This window comes from Pan paniscus, chromosome 2 (assembly GCF_029289425.2).
Source record: "Pan paniscus chromosome 2, NHGRI_mPanPan1-v2.0_pri, whole genome shotgun sequence".
Classification (NCBI taxonomy): Eukaryota; Metazoa; Chordata; class Mammalia; order Primates; family Hominidae; genus Pan; species Pan paniscus.
In genome coordinates this window covers 183,947,993-183,967,810 of record NC_085926.1, presented here as the reverse complement: position 1 = coordinate 183,967,810, position 19,818 = coordinate 183,947,993, and the positions used below count along the sequence as shown (strand labels likewise).

General features: G+C 41.7%; 1 protein-coding gene across 1 annotated transcript in view; it reads left to right on the top strand.

Moving 5' to 3' along the window:
• Window positions 1-19,818, top strand: part of ETV5 (ETS variant transcription factor 5) — a 63,298-nt gene that overhangs the window by 12,540 nt on the left and 30,940 nt on the right. Inside the window, exons 6-7 of the mRNA XM_003806618.5 lie at window positions 15,494-15,623; window positions 16,565-16,852. Coding sequence (XP_003806666.1) covers window positions 15,494-15,623; window positions 16,565-16,852 — 418 coding nt within the window. The remainder of the gene's footprint in view (window positions 1-15,493; window positions 15,624-16,564; window positions 16,853-19,818) is intronic.

Sequence of the window (19,818 nt, the reverse complement as noted above, 5' to 3'; positions counted from 1 at the left end):
TCCTCACAACCTTAATAAGGCCGTTTGCACTTGTGTTTTGCCTCAAGGATTTTTTTTCCCTTGCTGTAAGTTGGCCTTGCAAGCATGCCTTCCCTTCCCTATTAAAAAAAAGAACAGGCCTGGGCAGATTGTCCTTTTGTGAGAGAGTTTGAAACCTCTCAGGAGGTAACCCTAGATATCAGCTGTGTAGGAGGTTGCTGATATCTGTGTTTCTCCAGAGGGGCTGAAAAGGACTTCGCTTACATAAACACTTTCAGCTGAGTGCCTGGAAATGCTTTGTAATGGCCTGCAAGAGCACTTAATGAGGGTCTTTTATACTTTTCCCATAGAAAAGGTAGAATAGAAGAGGGGGGATGTCTCTTTCACATGGTCACCCACAGTAAAGGCCGGATCCTGGAGCCTACCCCTAGTTTCCTCATCTGAATTTTAATAGAGAATAATTGAGGGGGGATAACTTTGCTGTGCTGAGGGATATCTCGACTCAGAAAATTTCTGCTTCTCCTCAACTCCCTCTTCATTTTTTTTCTTCCCCAGCAGCCGTGGAATTTTATTTCTTGCGGAAGAAGGTGGAAACAGCATAGGGTTTGGGGAGGTATTTAGTATTTTGACAACTAATAATCATAGTCCCTGCTTCCCCATTTTTATGCCTATTGAAACAGGAAACAAATCACATTTCTTAGGCTCCAAGTGTCTGCAGAAGCAGAGGAGCCCTGTCACGTGTTTATGTCCCGCCTCAGCCACAGCGCCTGCTCTGCACACTGTGGACACCTGGTGCATACAGCCCGCACACCACCGCATTCCCTACCACATGCCCTTCCCATCCCAGCTGCCCCAGCCTCCAGCTGGTGGGGAAGTAACACTGTAAAGGGTCTCAAACCCAGAGTTCTGAGTCCTTGGGATGACCTTCTAGATAAATAGAACAAAAGCTAGTTAGGGCTATTTCTCATTTTCTGTTTCCTCTTTTAAACACATACACTAGCCAAGTGTTGCTAGGCTGCATTTAGACTTTGAGCAGCTAATGCTATGTTTCCCAGTAAGACTGCATGTGCTAGAGAGCAAGTCACAGTTTAGGCACCCTTGACGTACTTGCTGAGTTTCTGCTTTTAGGAGAAGTGGGGCTATAGATAGAAGGGAATGGTTCTGGGGGAAGAAACTCATTTCCCTAGGGTTTGGATTTTCTCCTGTCAGATTTTAAGGATGAATTTTCAATTTGAAATTAAAGATAAGATTTTCCACAGTGCTTAAATCCTATTTCAAGTACTGTTAACATTTCACTTTAGTGCCAGTGTAGATGAGAATTATGTAAGTTGGGAGTAAATTATAGAAGGGATGTTAAAGCTTAAGGTTTAGTTTTGCAATTTTTTTTCCTTTCAGGAAAAATGTCCTGTTTCCCCTTATCCTGATTGCGTGATCCAGTGTGAGCAGCCCTTCATGATAAAATCCACTGTGGTTGATGTAAGGTCACAGTAGAGGAAGCCGCCCTGTCATCTCTAATGAGTTGGGAGAACAGGGGTTTCCTTAGACCTCTTTCTCAATCTTGAAAATAAAACCAATAGTTGTCTATCATATTTCTACAGGTTGAGTATTAAAATTCTTTGAAGAGCTAAGCTGCCCAAGGAAAGTAGTAAAACACTGATTCAAATAATGCTCAGAATCCTCCTTTGGTGTAATCCTGCCAGTCCCTCACATTTGTATGCTGCTGGTCTCTTAAGCATGAAAGTAACCAACATGCCAGCTCTGTGGCTGTAGGTCTAAAAGAAGCCTATGGTAGTCGAAAGGGGGCGGTGCATTAGAAGTCAGAAGAACCTCTTGTTTTTATCTTGACTCTCCTGGAGTCAGTTCTGTACTCAAAGGCGTGTTACTTGACTGTTAAATGCTTTGGTTTCTCCACATCCCACAAGTTCTGAGATGCGACACTCTTATGCAATTAGAAATATTCATCCTGTATAAAATATTTTTAATGGAAGAGCCCCGTATGTGCTAATACTTGAGCCCTACTTCAATCGAAGTTGGTCTAATTCTTTTCTCGTCTCCTGACCTTTAATTTCTAACGCTGAAATTGAAGGCATCTAGGTTTCCATTTTTGGCGTTCTAAAGTAACAATCCTAAATTGTTAGGCTAAATGAGTCCTTTGAAGAAAGGGAACTGTACAAATCCAAGCTGTTTCAAGAAAAATGCTGAAGTGTAGAAAGAATATGAACTTAAAGGAAGTAAATCTGAAACTAGTTCATCTGGGTCAAAAAAAATCACTCTACTACCATTGGCATTCAGTTTTCTTCCTTATTTGATAACAGAGGTTTTCTGTTTGGAAATTACTGTCTGCAAGAGGCAATTTTGTCCCGAGAATAAGATGCAGCTATTCAGTGATAGATAATCGTTCTTACCCACAGGTCACCATCTATGAATCAGGACATTGCTGATTTAGTACTTTACACCCGTGGACGGAGGGCTCTCCTCCCATCCGTGACCACTTCTTTTGGGAGGAGGAGCAGTGACGAAGCATTAATACAAAGAATTTCTTTCCTTGTATTTTAGCCAGAGTTAGAATAGAAATCTTTACAAATCACCCATATCATTCGCTGATAGAAGTGAAGAAAGGACAAGACCAGTATCCCAAAAGCCAGCCCTCCTAGTTGATGACCAAAGGCATGCCTTGCCAACTTCTCTACCCTTGCAAACTTGCTAGTGCCCCATAGGTCACCTTTGATGACTCTTTTACTCCAAAGGCCCGCAACAGGTCCATTGCCTTGAGCTCTTCCCTGGGCCTTCTCAGCCTTTGGAGAGTGGGAGCAGCTTTCAGCCTCATGCAGCAGAAAAGGTAGACAGTGTTCAGGACCACATTTGCTCTTCCTAGCCAAAGCTATTGCCCCACCCCATCTTTCCCCCTGTCTGTCCTTGAGGACCTGGGTGTCATCTTAGACTTGATCACATTTCTTCTCTCTGGAAGGAGTAAAGAGGTAGGGCAAGTCTTGAGCTCCCCCTGGAGTTTGGAGTGCCCCCCACACTTGGGCCGGTCAACCTGAGTTGTACTGTCCAACCTGTGGGTTACAATTACATGTTAGACAGTAACCTCCCAAGCCGACTTCCATGGGCAGAATTTAGTTTTTGTCTTCTAACCAATTGTATTTCATCTGGGGATTTGATTGCCAGATACCCTGTGCTGGTTCTGCTCTCTAGCTGCTACCATTGCTGTAAGCGGCCATGAGAAATGGGGGATGGGAGGGAGGCAATTGTTTGCTGAATGTTGCAATCCTTGAGCCATGCTTAGCAGAAGCAAAGCTTTAAACCACCTCCCCTTCCCCCAGGTTATATGAAGCCACTAGATAATATAAACCTTATAGTTCAAATAATGAGATTTTTAACAGTGTGAGAATGCTCCCAACTAAAGCCCTTTTCTGTAAAGTGTAACCTCCTTGTCTAGTCATTCCCCCTTCCCACAAAGAAATTAAAATTCCTTTGTAAGTATAAAATCACCATTTTCATCTTTCCCTGCTTTTACCCCTAGCCAGACGGGCTTTGTTCTGGGGTCTACTAGAAGCTACAACCTGGGGGTCCCCTAAGCTGGAATTGCTGATATGCTGGATTTCTCCATTGTTGAATCTATCCTGTATCTCATATAGCCCACATTCCAGGGAGCAGTAAGGGCATAAAATATCATAACACTGGTCTTATACAAACACTTGACTCTCCAGAACTCTGCAAGATCTTGTCTTCAAAGCACCAGTTCTATATACAGCCAGCATTTCCCCCAGAGAAAGCAATGTTCTGCAAGCCCAGTACATGATACGTGTCACAACCTAGACCCGTGTTGCTATCGTCAGCTCGAGTGCATAGCAGAGACTTAGGGTTATCTGAGGTAAACAAGCAATGGAGGAGAGACTTACAGAGAATGGCCTCATGGTCTTAACTGCTTCTCGGTACCAGTTCTGTCATCTATTTTAAAACCCAGGTTTGAGGCTGGGTGCAGCGGCTCAAGCCTGTAATCCCAACACTTTGGGGGGCTGAGACTAGAGGATCATATGAGGCCAGGAGATTGAGACCAGCCTGGGCAACATAGTGAGACCCCGTCTCTTTAAAAAAAAAAAAAAAATGTAGCTGCATGTGGTGGCAGGTACCGGTGGTCCCACCTACTCTGGAGGCTGAGGCAAGAAGCTCGCTTGAGTCCAGAAGTTGAGACTACAGTGAGCTATGATTGCGCCATTGCTCTCTAGCCTGGGTCACAGAGCAAGACCCTATCTCTAAAAAAACAAACAAAAAGAGGTAAAATGAAACCCAGGTGGGGAAAATTTTATCAATAACTCTTAATTCCTGTATTCTGGGAGAAATTCCACTGTCTTTGCAGGCAACCTCTTAGAGATGTTTCAGATACCATTGTCTACTAATGCTATTTATACATTTTCAAAGTTGATTCAGGTCTTTTCTAAGCTCCTTTTCTTCCCTTTAGTTTCTAACTTTTATATTCAAGGCCTTTGGATTTCCATTTTCAGAATTCTAGAGTAATCTTCCAGTGTCCTTAATAATTGTGTTTCTGCCACCACACTTAGGAACTGAGAGTGGGCTTTCTGGAGATAGTCTCTATGCTGTCTTTCAAGCAAGGTGCCTAGCATTTTTTAACATGGCACTCACCAACAAAATTCCTCAGCTTGCGTTTCAAAAATCTTCCCCAAAAGGTCTTGGCTCTTGAATTTCCAGACACTTGATACAACCTCATCTACTCTCATGAGCAAGAAAGGTGTCTCCTTCCCTCACTTCCTTTCCCACTGTGGCAAGACTTGGCTCTAATTTCATTGGCTGCTATTACATCCTGGTATTTCTAGCCATTTTCATGCAAGGCCTTCAAAACTTCAAAAACTTGAATCTGGATCTTAGGTTGGTCTTATTCCTATACCAATGTAACCCTAACCCTGTTTTTTGGATATGTCTTTCCCATAGTCCATGTCATGATAATACATTCAAAGCCTTTTATTTTGAGCTGATTGTATTACCCCAAGTTTCTAGGTCTAAATCAGCAAGAATTGAGTGTTTTTTTTGTTTGTTTGTTTGTTTGTTTTGTCCACACACCAGTTCCTGAAGCCTCTCTTCTGCTGACTGTAGTTTTTTTTCCCACTGCATGGGAGAAATCTGATTCCTGAAGCCAAGTGTTCCAGGAACTAGCTTTACCACTCCCTAATTTGGCTCTTGCGTTATTTATTGTACAGAAGATGATAATTGGCCTTATAGGAAGGGATTCTATTCTGTAACTGTTCATTGATGAATTCTGCTATCTCATGGTTGATCTGAGACCCTGGAGCCCTGAAATATACCACCAAGGTGACAGTCAGTCCTTTGGTTCTTGCCGAGAAATATGACAAATAGCAAAAATACCCCAGAGTCATCAACATCATAACTCCCTTCCACCACCATGATTAATTGCTAATCTAAAGTCCTGAATACTATACAGCTGTGCCAGTTCTGAAGCTTCTTTCCCTGTACCTGCTAATAGCAAACCCTATCCCAAAGCACAAGCACAAAGCACAAGCCTTACTTTCTTCATGTGGGACTTTGCCCAGGACAAATGCAGCTGTTCTTGCAGAATGAGCCTGCCCTGAAATCTCAGCCCCGGCATGTGGTATGGCCAGCCAGTTGTTGGCTTACCAGGTGTTTGTCATGTCCCCTATGAGTCGTATGGAGGGCCTTGATTCCACACTAAGGTCCAGCTGCCATTCTTGGTTCCTAAGACATAAAGGCACAGGGGATTTTCCAGGCCAGTGTACTTACTTCAACACAGTTTAGGTCTTCAGCCCCGTGTTCCTTTTTATTAGCCTGGTAAACTAGGCTGAACAGTTGGAGCCCCCAGGCTCAGAGCAGCGAAAGCATAGGCCACCTATTTCCAGCTTCCTCTCGTCCTGATCCCAGCCCTGCTCAGCATTTAGGGGTAAAAAGGGCTAACCCAAGCTGCTTATGAGGGAAGAAAATGAAGGAGAACCATAAGAAAGAGAACTTTAATTCTGCCAACCTTCCCAGGTTGGTGATAGCTGCCTTGCACTCTCTGGAGGACCCTGGGGATGAAATCAAATGAGTTGTCCAGCTGTTCTGGACAACCTATTGTCCTAAACCTGTTTTACATATAAATTCACAAGGAGTGGAAATTCTCCATTTTTTTCTCAAGAATCGTTTGTGGTTGACTTGGGCATATATTTTAGTTCCTGTTATAGATGCATTAATATGAATATAGTTACTGATAGGTGTTATTTTTGTCGATCATTTTGCATTTGTGTAACTGCTATCTTTTTACCCAGGCAGTTTGATGGAAGTATTAGCAGGCAGTAGTCACAGTAACAGCAGTGGCTGTTTTTATTTTGCCATCTCTGGAGTGTTCCCTTGTCCTTTCTAAGTGGGCCAAAGCCAACAAAATGTGTTTGAGAACCACTGGCGTAGACATTAGGTATGACCAGCATATATCCTTGTGTAAGGCTAGATTCCCAGGGCTGTATTATCCTTCCAATTCAGTAACAGGCCAAGGGTGACTTTCTTCATTTGTCGACGTATGGTTTTGAAGTTCTTAGCATTTCTACTTTTGACATGTTAGTCAACTATAAGATAAAGGATTTTTTTTCCTCCAAATATCTCAGAGGAAATGGGACATAATAGCTGTTTTATTGATTTATTTTTAAAACGTATTGCTACATTTGCTTCATCTCAGTGTATATATAGTTTTTTCTTAACCATTTGAAAGCAAGTTTCAGGCATTATAACATTTCACCCCAAATACTCTGGTGTGCATCTCCACAGATTGACATTCTCCTACATAGCCTAAGAAAATTAATTTTTATTCAGTAATATTTAGAATTCCCCAGTTGTCTCCAGATATCTTTTTAGCAATGTTGATAATGGTTTTGATCTAGGATTCAATTTAAAATCACACATTGGATTTATGTTTATGCTTCATTTGTCTTCTTTAATATGCAACAGTCTCCCTAGCTTTTTTATTTTCCCTGTAACAGTGACTTTTTTAAAGTCTTGGCCAGTCGCTGACTTTTTTAGGGTCCATTTTTAAAGAATATATAGAAATGCAAACAGCATCCAGAAATGCTGCCCTTAGGCTTAGAAATCTCTAATATTGTTGGTTCTCTCACTTCTCACATTTATGTATTTGTGTTGACCTTAAAACAGTGGTGAAAGAACAGAGTGACACAGATGGAGATAATTGGGTCAGAGATCATTTGTGCATGTTTGAGGAGAGGGCTTTTGGGGGGCTCATTAAATGGTTTTTAGCACAGCTTGCTCAATAGTTGATTTTACTATTTGTGGATGATTTTTCACCTATTAAATTTGAGAATTTATCCTTACACAGGTTAGCTGTGTGAGATATTAAAGAAAAACGGCATATTCTTCCATACCTACACCAATTCTGCTTTAAGAACTTGTGTCCCCTAACTAAATTTGATAACATTGTCAATTTTTATTTTTGGAAACTGTTGCCAGGCAGGATCAATGTTAAACAAGTTTGAGCATGCCTCTTATTTGGTTTGGAAATCCAGACATCTCCTTTTCCAGATATTCTTTTTTAAGTGCCAGAACCTGTCCACTTAACCTTATCTCCTTGTGAACCTTCTTGTTTCCCAGAACAGAGTATTATCTACTATTAGAGTCATTCACTAGTGCTGTTAGAGCAATTACAAAGAATATTGAGGTATAATAGATTTTATGTGTGAAATGAGTTTTTAATCTGCTCAGTCCTAAAATAAATATTTCTGACCCTCTCTGGTAATACTGTAGAACTTAAAAAATAAGTCTTACCCTATCTACATCTTTTTTCCTGCTAACTAGGTATTTGAGCTTTGTCTCAAAATTCGTCAAAAAAGGCAAGAGCTAAGAGTAGGCAGCACTATGTTAGAAGCGCAAGGTACACTCCCTCCTGTGACTTAAAGCCCTCTGGTCTTTGCCAGTGGAGTACTCAGACAAGTTAAGGGTAAATCAGGGAAAAAGAGGTCATACCTGCTCTTCCCTGGTGGATTTTTCGGTTCTGTTTTGCCAGTGTCCTTGTTATTTTTCCATGTCCCTCTTCTTGATCATCTTTTCCTCTACCTTCTTTCCCTGTGTTCTATTCACTCCCACAACCATAGAATATTAATAGTATGGGCAGGTGTCTCGGACTTCTCTCCCCTCCCACCCCCATTCTTGGACTATCCAGTATGTAATTCTTCCTCTAGAGGGAAAGGAAGTGAGATGGCAGTGGTCACAGAGAGGAGCAGTGACCCAAAGCTGGTGGCCAGGAGACTTAGGAGAAGGCCTTCCTTTCAGGATGATGGCTCTGGAACCCTGAGCAGTATATGGCCATTACTATTTGTGTACATTCCACATCATATTTGTTCAAGTGTAATGGGAGGCTCTGGAGACCTAGGCCAGCCCCCTGAGCTGCAGCCTCATGGACACGCCATTCAGAAGCACGTGTCAGTGCTCTGGTCAGCTTCTGTCATGAGACACAACTTTCCATGTGAACTAAGAGGATAATGACAATTGAGTGTGACCTGGAGGTCAGGCCTGCACAGCTGATTTGGGAAAGATGAGTCTGGGCCAGATGAAGGTAAATGAAACTGAAGAAGGGACAAGGAAAACCCCAAAACAGAACCTGAAGGATGGCAACTGCTGGAAGGCGGTCAAAGCCTGTGTATGAAGTAGGAGAAATCTGGATGGGCTTAGTCCTTCTTCCCTTCAGACCGCAGGGTAACTAATTGGCAATTTCTTTAACACTCAGCAGCTACATAAATGTTTTATGTATTCACAACAAAGTCTGTGGCAAATTGAAACTTTGATGATTATGAAACACCAAAGAAAGCCTTATTAGACAAGATGGGTTTCGTCTTTCTAAAAAAAAAAAAAAATGCTTTTGAATGGAACTGTTGCTCATCATAACATTCAACAAAAGTGTTTTCCTACGTCTTGATCCTTGGGGCTGTAATAGTGAAGTTTACCGTTAGCACGGGCATGGGGTGGCCGCCTTGAACAGTCCACAGGCCTGTACTTGTGGGCAGTAAACAGCTTTTGTCAGCAGAGGGAATTATTATTTCTCTTGAATGGACCAGTTTATTTTTTCTATTTTAAAACAACTGAGTTGTTTCTTTGGAAGACTGTTTCTAGACCATCACAGAAGAAAGATTTTCTAAAATTTGATATATCTTAGTATTAACTCTGTGGTGCTATTTGATGAGGACCAGGCTGCTTTTTTAAAAAGTAGAAATTTAATTGAAGTAACATACAGAAATCACAAGAGTACAGCTGCACGATGAATTCTCACAAACGGTATAAGCATTTAGATCAGAAAACGGAACTTATCAGACTATAAGAAGACTCCTGTGCCCCCTTAACAGGCACCACCCCCTCGAGAGTAACCTCCCTCCTGACTTTCAAACACCATAGATTAGTTTTGTCTTTTTTTGAACTTTATATAAATGGACTTACATGGCATGTACCCTTTTGTGTCTGGCTTCTTTTAGCTCAGCATATTTGTGAGATTCATCCATGTTGTTAAGCATAATTGCAATTTCTTCATTCTCCCTTCTGTGTAATGCTAAGATTTTGTTGGGGGTTACATTGAACCTATAGATAAATTTGGGAAGAATTGATATCTTTATAATGTTAAGCTTTCCAATCCACGAGCATGATCTATCCTTCCATTTATTGAGAGTTCTTTAATTTTTCTTAGTGTTCTGTGGTTTTCAGTGTAGGCATCTTTTTTCTTTGTTTTTTTCTTGAGACAGGGTCTCACTCTGTTGCCCAGTCTGGAGTGCAGTGGCATGATCACAGCTCACAGTAGCCTCAGCCTCCCGGGCTCAAGTGACCCTCCCACCTCACCCTACCTCATAGCTGGGACCCCAGGTGCACACCACAGTCCTGGCTGAATTTTTTTTTTTTTTTTTTTTGTATCTTTTTGTAGAGACAGGAATTTGTTATGTTGCCCAAGCTGGGCTCAAACTCCTGGGCTCAAGCGATCTGCCCTGCCTTAGCCTCCCAAAGTGCTGGGATTACAGGCATGAGCCACCATGCCTGGCCCAGTGTAGACATCTTATATGTCTTTTATTAGACACTTTCCTAGGTATTTGATGATTTTGTTGATATTGTGTATGCTTTTAATTTCACATTGTTTTAGTTACTGTATACTGAAAGTTTTTTTACATGTTGACCTCATAGCCAATGACCTTGCTTACTGATTCTTATACCTTGTGGATATTTTTATATTTTCTATGTACCTAACCAGGCCATCTGTTAATAATGACAGCTTTCTTTCCTTCTTTCTAATTTGCCTTGTGTTTATTCTTCTTGCCTTATTGCATTGGCTAGGACCAGGCTTGGATTTTGATCCCTGTGTCAGATAGAAAAATCTAAGGAGTTCCGTAGTCTAATAAGAAAAGCAACTATGAAATTGGTTGACTTGTGAGCATCACATCTAAATTTAAAATGGTGTTATGGTTGTCTGCAAGGCAATACATGTACTTGATTGTGCATACCCACAGATATGGTCTTAATTACATCTTATCAGCTAGCTGCCCTTCTTTTTTCTACCCCTGACGAGCTAAGACTGTCATATATATTTGTGCATAGATCCTTAGCAGAGTTCTTATAGTCAAATAGGGGTCCAGACAGCTCACGCAAGATCTTCCTGCCTCAGTGGTGGTAGTAAGACAATTGTCCAGAAGCAATTGCAGGGCGGGGCAGGGCTTCTGGGGAGAGAGATGGCATCCATGGCTGCAGTGCGGAGTCTGGGTGGTAGTGACTGGCTATAGAAGATGCCAGGTCTTCTGAAGTGCTGGCAGCTGTCTGAATGAGCAGAACGTTTTGATCAGCTCGACTATAGAAGGGAGAGTGAGATCTTTTAGACGGAATGCTAGAATGGGAGGCAAGGATTACAAAAAGTGAAGGCTGCCAGGTACGGTGGCTCACGCCTGTAATCCCAGCACTTTGGAAGGCCGAGGCAGGTGGATCACCTGAGGTCAGGAGTTTGAGACCAGCCTGACCAACATGGTGAAACCCCATCTCTACTAAAAATACAAAAAATTAGCCGGGAGTGGTGGTGCATGCCTGTAATCGCAGCTACTTGGGAGGCTGAGGTAGGAGAATCACTTGAACCCAGGAGGCGGAGGTTGCAGTAAGCCGAGATTGCACCATTGCACTCCAGCCTGGGCAACAAGGGCGAAACTCTGTCTCAAAAAAAAAAAAAAAAAAACGAAGGCTACTGGAGTCAGAGATGGCATTGCTTGTGACAATGGAGGTGAAATAGAGATCCTGGTTAATTTTGGTATCCTAGAGCCAGACAAAGGTGTAAGTCCTTGAGTGGATTTAGGTGTATGAAGTGTGGCTCGCACTGGGGAGTGTAGGATAAACATGAGGATACAGCCCTGAGAGCTGGAAAAAAGTATCCTTCTGTTGTCTTCTCCTGTATTGTCTTCCTTCTCTCTTTCCCTTTATCTTTTATTCTCTCTTTGATTGGTCTTTTTTCTCTCAGATTCCTTCTGGGAGCCAATATAATGAAAAGACTAAGAACTGCATAGGTAGGAATCCTGGCCACTGACCAGCTGTGAGACGTGGCAAGTGACTTTGAGCCTTGTTTTCATGTTCGTAAAATGAAGACAATGGAAGCATTAATAGCTTTCTCATTGAATTGGGAATATTGAATGAAATGAGGTATGTAAGAGCAACTAGGCATAAAGGAAATGGTAAGGGGTCTTGGCTGGCTGCCTCTTTCTTGGTCTGCCTTCTTTGTTCTTTTCCAGAGGTATTAGTTCTTCTCATCCATTTTTCCTTTGTTCCAGAGCATTTTCTGTTAAACAGGTGTAAGTGGTATTTTTGTTTAGTTGAAAAAAAGGTTTATGCCTTCTATTTTTAATGTACAAAGTGAGCGAGTAGAGTATCTCCCATTTCTGTCAGTGTGGTAGAAGGTGACTAAAATGACAGTGCGGAGGCCCTTGCCTCTTCTCCCCTCGAATAGCAGCACCCCTAAGCCCTTTAGTTCCATTGGGCCTCAGGATCCTTATCTATAAATGTGAGGGCTTGAATTCAGCATACTGAGGCCCTAATCTATCTCTGATTGCATCGTTGAGAAGATGCTAAAAGTCAGATGCCTCACTAAATTATGCAGGCCAACCATGTCTGTTTTGCTTAGCATCACACCCCCGACATCCAGAATACCTGGCCCATCGAAGATACTCTGTGAATGAATGAATGAATGAATGAATGAATGAAGACAGAAAGAAAGATCTTCATGACAAAGAAGGTAGTCCACATTCAGCAGGAATTATTTTCAGGGCACCATTGACTTTGTGGGCCCCTCTTCTACAATTCTGAGTTTAAACTCAAAGTTTCTAATTGCAGAAGATGTTTATTAGCTCAAATGTCAACTTTTTTTTTTTTTTTTTAGCATTTATTTTCAAACTTCCTCAAGAGTTCATGATCCCTTTTCAATTCCAATTTGTTGCCATCCTTTATAGTCCTGGGTCTCTGTCATCATTTAGCAAGTCAGCTGTGCAAAGGTAAATACTATTTTTGAAAGCACAGGGTATAATTACACAACATCATAGCACCATCTGCAAGGTGCTGTGCCCTTTTCTTTATTTCTCAAGGCTGCATCACATACCTCATTTTACAAATGAAGAAACAGACTGAAAGCAAGGAGCATTCCTTGGCTTCTGAGTTCCTGCTTTAAATACACCACTATCTCTGACTAACACATGCCAGAATTAGGCTCCTTCACACATCCTCTAGTCCCACAGACCTTTGAGGAGCTGAGCCTTGTTCCTCACCACTCACAGGGCCCCTCATGGCTTTCCTGTCAGTGTAGATCTGTGAAACTTTCCATTCTCGTTCCTGCCATGTTTTGTCCTGCGGGGAAAGTATATGTAACTAACATTGTACCCAGCCTTGTAGGGTAGATGTGGTACCTGCCTTCACGGTTAAGAACAAATTGGAAATATAATCCATTTGTTCACAAAAATACTTTTTGAACTCCCCCTTTGTATAAAGAATATACTATTCCACATATAAGACGTTTTGGGGTAGAAGGTACTATATAATTTAGAGCCAAAATGATGTGGTACACACTAAGTACTGTCAGGATTTGAAGAAATCAAGACATCAGAATTCGCTGGCAGCTTAGATCCTTTTAGATACGTGCAGTTCCTGAAACAAATACAAAATGTTTCTTTCTGGGCAACTTTGGCTTACCCTCTGGTGTTAGACTTGTCAGCAAAATTGGTAACTGTTATAATAATATTGTGACAATGTCAAGACACTTCTAAAACCTGAAATCAGACCATTGAATAATACCCTAATTGTTTTCTTTCCAAACTTAGGTAAAGTGGTGATTGCAAATGATTATCTTTAGATAAAGCAAGAAAAGTAGACGTTTCAAGGACATGTAGCTTTTGTTTAAATTGGGTCATCATTACCTTTCCTCATTATTTTGCCAAAACTTTTATAGCAGAAGACTGGTGAGAGGAAGGGCAGTGACCACGGGGCAGTGCTGAGAACTGCCAGACTATCTACTGTGTTGGAGGAAGGGATTTCTGTGTCAAATTCTCATTTACTAGCAACATTCAAACAAACTTCGCTATTTTCTGTGTCTGAATATCTGAAACAGTTGATAACAATTGAGTGTTGGCTGCCATGATGTCACCATCAAAAAATCACGAGAGAAACTCTAATGACTTCTAAATATAATCTGCTAGTTCTCAACTTATTTTATGTATTCAGGAAAAGCAGTTGGCATTATATAAGAAAAGAATTATGAAAACCTGTCCTTTCCAGTCAGTCACTGGCAAGACTTTGCAGCAACATTGCTTTATAACCTTGTCATCTGTGATAGAGTCATCTGTCTCGTATTCAATCCTGAGTTCAGAATTTGGGATTATAGAGGCACCTGAGAGGCCAGTTGGCTGGAAGATAGTTCGGTCTTATCAGATATTAATAGAAAAGAGATGATTGTTTAGGCCGAGTGCGGTGGCTCACGCCTGTAATCCCAGCACTTTGGGAGGCCAAGGTGGGTGGATCACAAAGTCATCAGTTCGAGACCAGCCTGGCCAACATGGTGAAACCCTGTCTTTACTAAAAATACAAAAATTAGCTGGGCATGGTGGCGGGCACCTGTAATCCCAGCTACTCAGCAGGCTGAGGCAGGAGAATCGTTTGAACCCAGGAGGCAGAGGTTGCAGTGATCACGCCATTGCATGCCAGCCTGGGCGACAGTAAGACTCCGTCTCAAAAAAAAAGAGAAAAATGATGATTTGTTTAGCTAGTTCTACCTAGTATAATTACTAAGAAGTAACTCCTAAAGATGTTTTAGGAGTAAACATTGAGTCAAAATGAAAATGTTACTGGGTCACCAGACCACTGACTGTAGTTAGCTATTTAATGAGACCTTTGATACAGTGGCCAGTGGCCAGCATAGAAGCTTAACTTGCTCTCCTTCCCCACCTTCCAAGGTAGCTAGACAAGGAGTAACCATTCTAACTCAACTAGAAGGCAGCCCTTATAGCGCAAAATGCATCTTTCCACTTTGGATAAAATGCTGTCTCTGCAACAATTTAGCTCCTAGAGAAGACAGAAAAGGCAAACTCGGTTTTTTGTTCTTTGGGTTTATTTTGGCCACTACATGTAAATCACCTTGATTTGAAAAATTCTTGTTACTCTGCCCTCTCAGAATCCTATGTGGTATATGTAGTTGGCTTCCAAGCCAAAAGCAGTAGCTCCATGTATTTATTCCATGAATTCAGCAAAATTCACTGCACCATCTATGAAAGGACTGGTTACGCAAACCTACCCTTGCTGGTCGGTCACTGAGACAGGCCTGGAGCAGATGTTGTAAGCACAAAGGTAGCCAGGCTTTCTGCTTTCTGTATTCATTAGCCTTTCCTAGGTGGTGGATTGGTCTGTTGTTTTATTCCTTTGCTTTTAAAATTTTTGGAATGCCTCTAAAGTTGAGTATTTCTTGCTGAGAGCTGATATTTAAAGTTACTTGAGAAAGGACTTTTTAAAAATTCTATATTTAATTTGTAAATATGCATCTGAATAAGAAATATATTTGCCACAGCAATTTTAAGCCTTTGATAAGCTTAAATGTGTTGGTAATGTCTACCAACACATTTTTGGTCGTTTTGTCCTTTTTGGAAACAAAATTCTTCATGTCTGCAGCCACTTGCATTTTTGGTGGAGACCCATTACCTGCAAGGTTTTTAAGGATTTTGCAGCTTCTGGAAAGCAAGACCCATGACCAAAGAAATTTGGGAAAAAAGACTTGGCTAATTAAAAGTATCAGATGATGATACTTTTTCTGACTTTGAAGAATTTAATTGGCTTTAGATGGGAGGTTGTGTGTTTAAGCGTTTTGCTTTTTCTGACATGTGACTTGACATGAGTTCCAAGAACAATCAGCTAGTTAGAAGGTTTGCAGAAGGAAGCATTGTGCTCCCTGTTAATCAGCTGTTCTCTCTCTATTCCCCTGTCATCCCTCTTCTGATTTCAGTGGTGCTTCATGCCCCACCTCCAACCAAGATCAAACGGGAGCTGCACAGCCCCTCCTCTGAGCTGTCGTCTTGTAGCCATGAGCAGGCTCTTGGTGCTAACTATGGAGAAAAGTGCCTCTACAACTATTGGTAAGTGGGCAAGAGGAGTCGAAGAAAGGCTGCCCAGAAAGGCTCTGGAAGTAGCCATCAAGCTGAATGTTCCTTCCCAGTGTTACTTACCCAGCAGACCCTGTGGTAAAACATATCCTTCTTTCATGGCAGTGTCATCCTCCGGGTGTAGTCTAGTCCCCTTGGGATCATTGTACTGCACACAAAAGAAAACCATTAAAAACCTTGTGGCTCTACAGAGCACTAAGTTCATAGGGTACCCAGTACTTCTAGGGAAAGAGTCTCAATCCTGGGATATTTGATCTGTGGCTTTGAGGCAGGTAATATATACTTCTTCATGTCTATCATATGTTAATGTGAACTTTAAGCACCAGAGAAGTAATCTCCAAATCAGAATATATGAAAAAGTCTTGAAGCTTGTGCCCTTTACTTAAGAATATCCAGGCCCCAGGAATGAAGCTTTAATTTTAAATCATTCTTTGCTCTAGAAGATAAACATAGATTTGCCTGAAAGGGGGAGGAGAAGAGTTGTTAATTCAAATGATGTCACAGCACAAACGGACCTTCAACACATATTCTGACTAATTCCTGGGAACCCTGGAAATAGTTGGGAGAGGGGACCAGAGAACACCTGGCAAACATACATTCTCCCCTCACCCACCCACCCTACACAGGCATACACGGAGAATTATTTTAGAAGGAGGGAAAAATGAAACCGGAAGCAGAGGCTAAAATTATCCTTGAGAAAAATCACTAGAAGTGTTAAACAAGTCCCTGTGACGCAGTGTGTTTGTCACTTTTCAGAGGTACAAATATCCCCTCGGGGCTACGAGCGATTTAACTATGTTAATGCTGTTATTTCCTGGCAACAATGGGCTGCAAACTAGCTTTCTGCTGGACCTGGTAACCATGCTAATGGCTTCATTTCAGCTTAATGGTTCCTTCTCTTTTTCTGTTTACAGTGCCTATGATAGGAAGCCTCCCTCTGGGTTCAAGCCATTAACCCCTCCTACAACCCCCCTCTCACCCACCCATCAGAATCCCCTATTTCCCCCACCTCAGGCAACTCTGCCCACCTCAGCGCACGCCCCTGCAGCTGGCCCAGTTCAAGGTGTGGGCCCCGCCCCCGCCCCCCATTCGCTTCCAGAGCCTGGACCACAGCAGCAAACATTTGCGGTCCCCCGACCACCACATCAGCCCCTGCAGATGCCAAAGATGATGCCTGAAAACCAGTATCCATCAGAACAGAGGTGGGTGTTGATCTGGGCTTCTTCCTTAATTGTCTCCCTCACTCCTATCCTTTCTCACTGGGAGAGGGGAAGCAGTTTGTCTTATTTACCAGGTTCCTAAAAAGTTATCATTACATTGAGGCAGCTTGTGAGGCAAGACTAATGATAATACGAATATGACTGTTTATATACCACCCTGTTCCCAAGGTACTCCAGATGGTTGATGGACTACGACATCCTTATAAAGTAGGTAAGGGAGAGGTAACTGGTATTCTCCCGTCTCACAGAACTAGAGGAAGAATGACTTGCCAGGATAGTCTTGTCCCTCACTGAGGGCAGGTTCCTGACTCCTCATTGGATGCTGCCTACTATTAATAGAATTGAACTTCAGTTATTACCATTTCACTTACATATAAGGGACAATTGCTGATTTATACAAGGTAATATTACTTATCTGATTTTAACATGTTTTAACAGTAGGAGATTAGCTAAGGACCTTATTTGTACATCTGCTTTTGAGATAGAAATCTCCTGGTTACACTGCAGGTGGTTTTTACATTTCTACAGACATTGAGGCATCAGGAGTAACTTGTCCAGAGTCATTCATTTGTCAAAAAAGTGTGTGAAGGGAACCTTCTCTGCACACTCCAAACCTGACCTCTTTATCTGTGGTATTCTAGAATCTCGGATGCTTGTGGCCTTCTTTTATAGAAGATGTGCTGGGGGCCTGTCTTTATTTCAAGTTTCTCTGGGATAGGGGGGTAGTTGTCAACAATATTACCAAAGGATGCAAGATGGTGGCCATGGTATTTCATATCTATCTATGTTGTGTTAGGTGGATCGGTGTGGGGGCCACAATGGGGCAGGAGTGGGAAGAATATATGAGTATACCTTTCCCAGGCCTGGTCCATTCCAGATGCCTACCAGTATTTACTTGGAGGTAAATTTTATTTTTATTTTCTAGATGAAATGCAGGGGAAAAAATAAGGTCCCTTTGTCTGGTTCTGATCCCCTTCCCGTTTTGCTCTGAAAGTCAGCATTAAGAACGGCAAAATATGGCTGGTTGCTGTTTATTCCTTGGTTAGGCCAAGGAACACGAACGCCTGTGTTACAGAGGGCTCAAGGGGTGAGCACTGACAGGGTTGTGGGGGGCTGGCTCGGGAGTGGGCCTCTATTGCCACCGGGGACTCATCTGGAGGACACAGCTGCCGCTGAGCTTTTGGCAATTGTTACCTTGTACTAACAACCTGTACTTGTGCAGAAGAATTTGCTTACTTGGTTTTTTATGTAAAAATTGTAGACTTTTTTTTTTTTAATTGGCAACTAATTCAAATTAAAAACAACACCTCTCTGCAGACTAAACAAAACTTCTCTGGGCAAAATCACCCTGCAGGCCTGCCAATTTGTGAACTCTGGCCTAGATATCATTTTTATTTCAATGGTTTTTTGGTGTTTTTAAACAGCATCTTGCTGATTTTCTGCAAGGGTTATGGGGAAACTGGGGAGGAAGTGTGGGGTCGAGTATATATTCAGTATTTGAAACTCTTAGCAAACTTCTATTTGTTATACCATGAAGTGTAAAAGAAAATTCCTTTATCTAATATTTCCCCCTCAATCCTTGTTTTTTATCCAAGGGGCTTATGTAACATACTGTATTAACAGTTAACTGAGTTGGGAGACAAATATCCTAGTTCTCCTGGAGAATTGGGAGATGGGTAGCCCCAGTCTCAGCTGTGAAATAAGCCTGTCTCCAGTCCACCCAGCCCCCTGAGAAGGAAGGAGGTTTGGATTCCTGGGATTGATGAGTTATTTGCCCGTGGGTGTTGAAAGGAAGAGAGGAGGGAACCAGAATGCAGGTATTTCTTTTCTTGGGTGATTCCTCCTTGAAGTCTGCCTGTGCATTTTGGACTTACTTCTTGTTATACTCTGCCTTTGAGACTGATGGGTCTAAAATTCAAAGCTCTCACACACACACTGGGGTGATACAGAGATCCTTGAGGTAATTGAGGTGAAGGGGGAGGTATTCTGTAGGTGACCAAATCGATTACAAACAACACTGGGCACTTGGATTTCCACTCCAGAGTGCTGTCCTCTCAAAGTTGAAAGTGCACAGGAGTCCCCATGGGAGTGTGGAGCGGGGATTTTCAATGCAGAGTCCTTGTTAACATTCAGAGATAGAGTGTGTGGGCTTGGGGTGGGGCCTGGATATAGTCTTGTCACACTTTGAGAAATTGTGATCCAGCTCTCTCTACCCTCATCCTTATTCCACCCTACCTTTATTTAAAGCATATATTACCAAATTCTGTTCCTACTGCCTTTGTCTATTAATATGGTCATCCACGTGATATCTGTGTGACATAAAACGCATCAAAAACATGACAGTGATTTTTCTTCTAGATACTGGATAGTACACAGAAAATGAGACAGACCAAAATCCCTGATTTGATATTTGTAAAAGTAATAGAAATTACAGTCATGGATAATATCAAGCTTCATAATCACATATTTAATAACTTTTATGCCTGCCCAAAAGTGGGGCAGATTACCTTTATTGGTGACTATAGGTTGTCTCTTGGCTTAGAACTTTTTATTAAAATTAGAGGGACTATTACTTCAAAACGAAATCCCTAATACAAATATATGGTATTTTGCATGATAGAAGTAAAGAGAGTCTCATTTGAAACTTTTAACAGCCCTGTGACATAGGCAGAGTGAAAAAACCCAATTTTATAGGTTAGAAATCAAGCCTCAGCACAGTTAAAGGACTTTCTAAAGCTCACATAGCCAAATACAGGGTCCTACATTCAGCAACCAAAAACTTTCAGGACGTGTAATTACGCCATTTGTTTCAGTTATGATTTTATTTGGGCTGCTAACATCCACTAATGTCTACTATAAAAACTGCGTAATTGACCTTGATAAATTTGTTTTGACCTTGAACATTATGTTTTTTTATTATACTTTTAAGTTCTATCTATCTCTTCAAC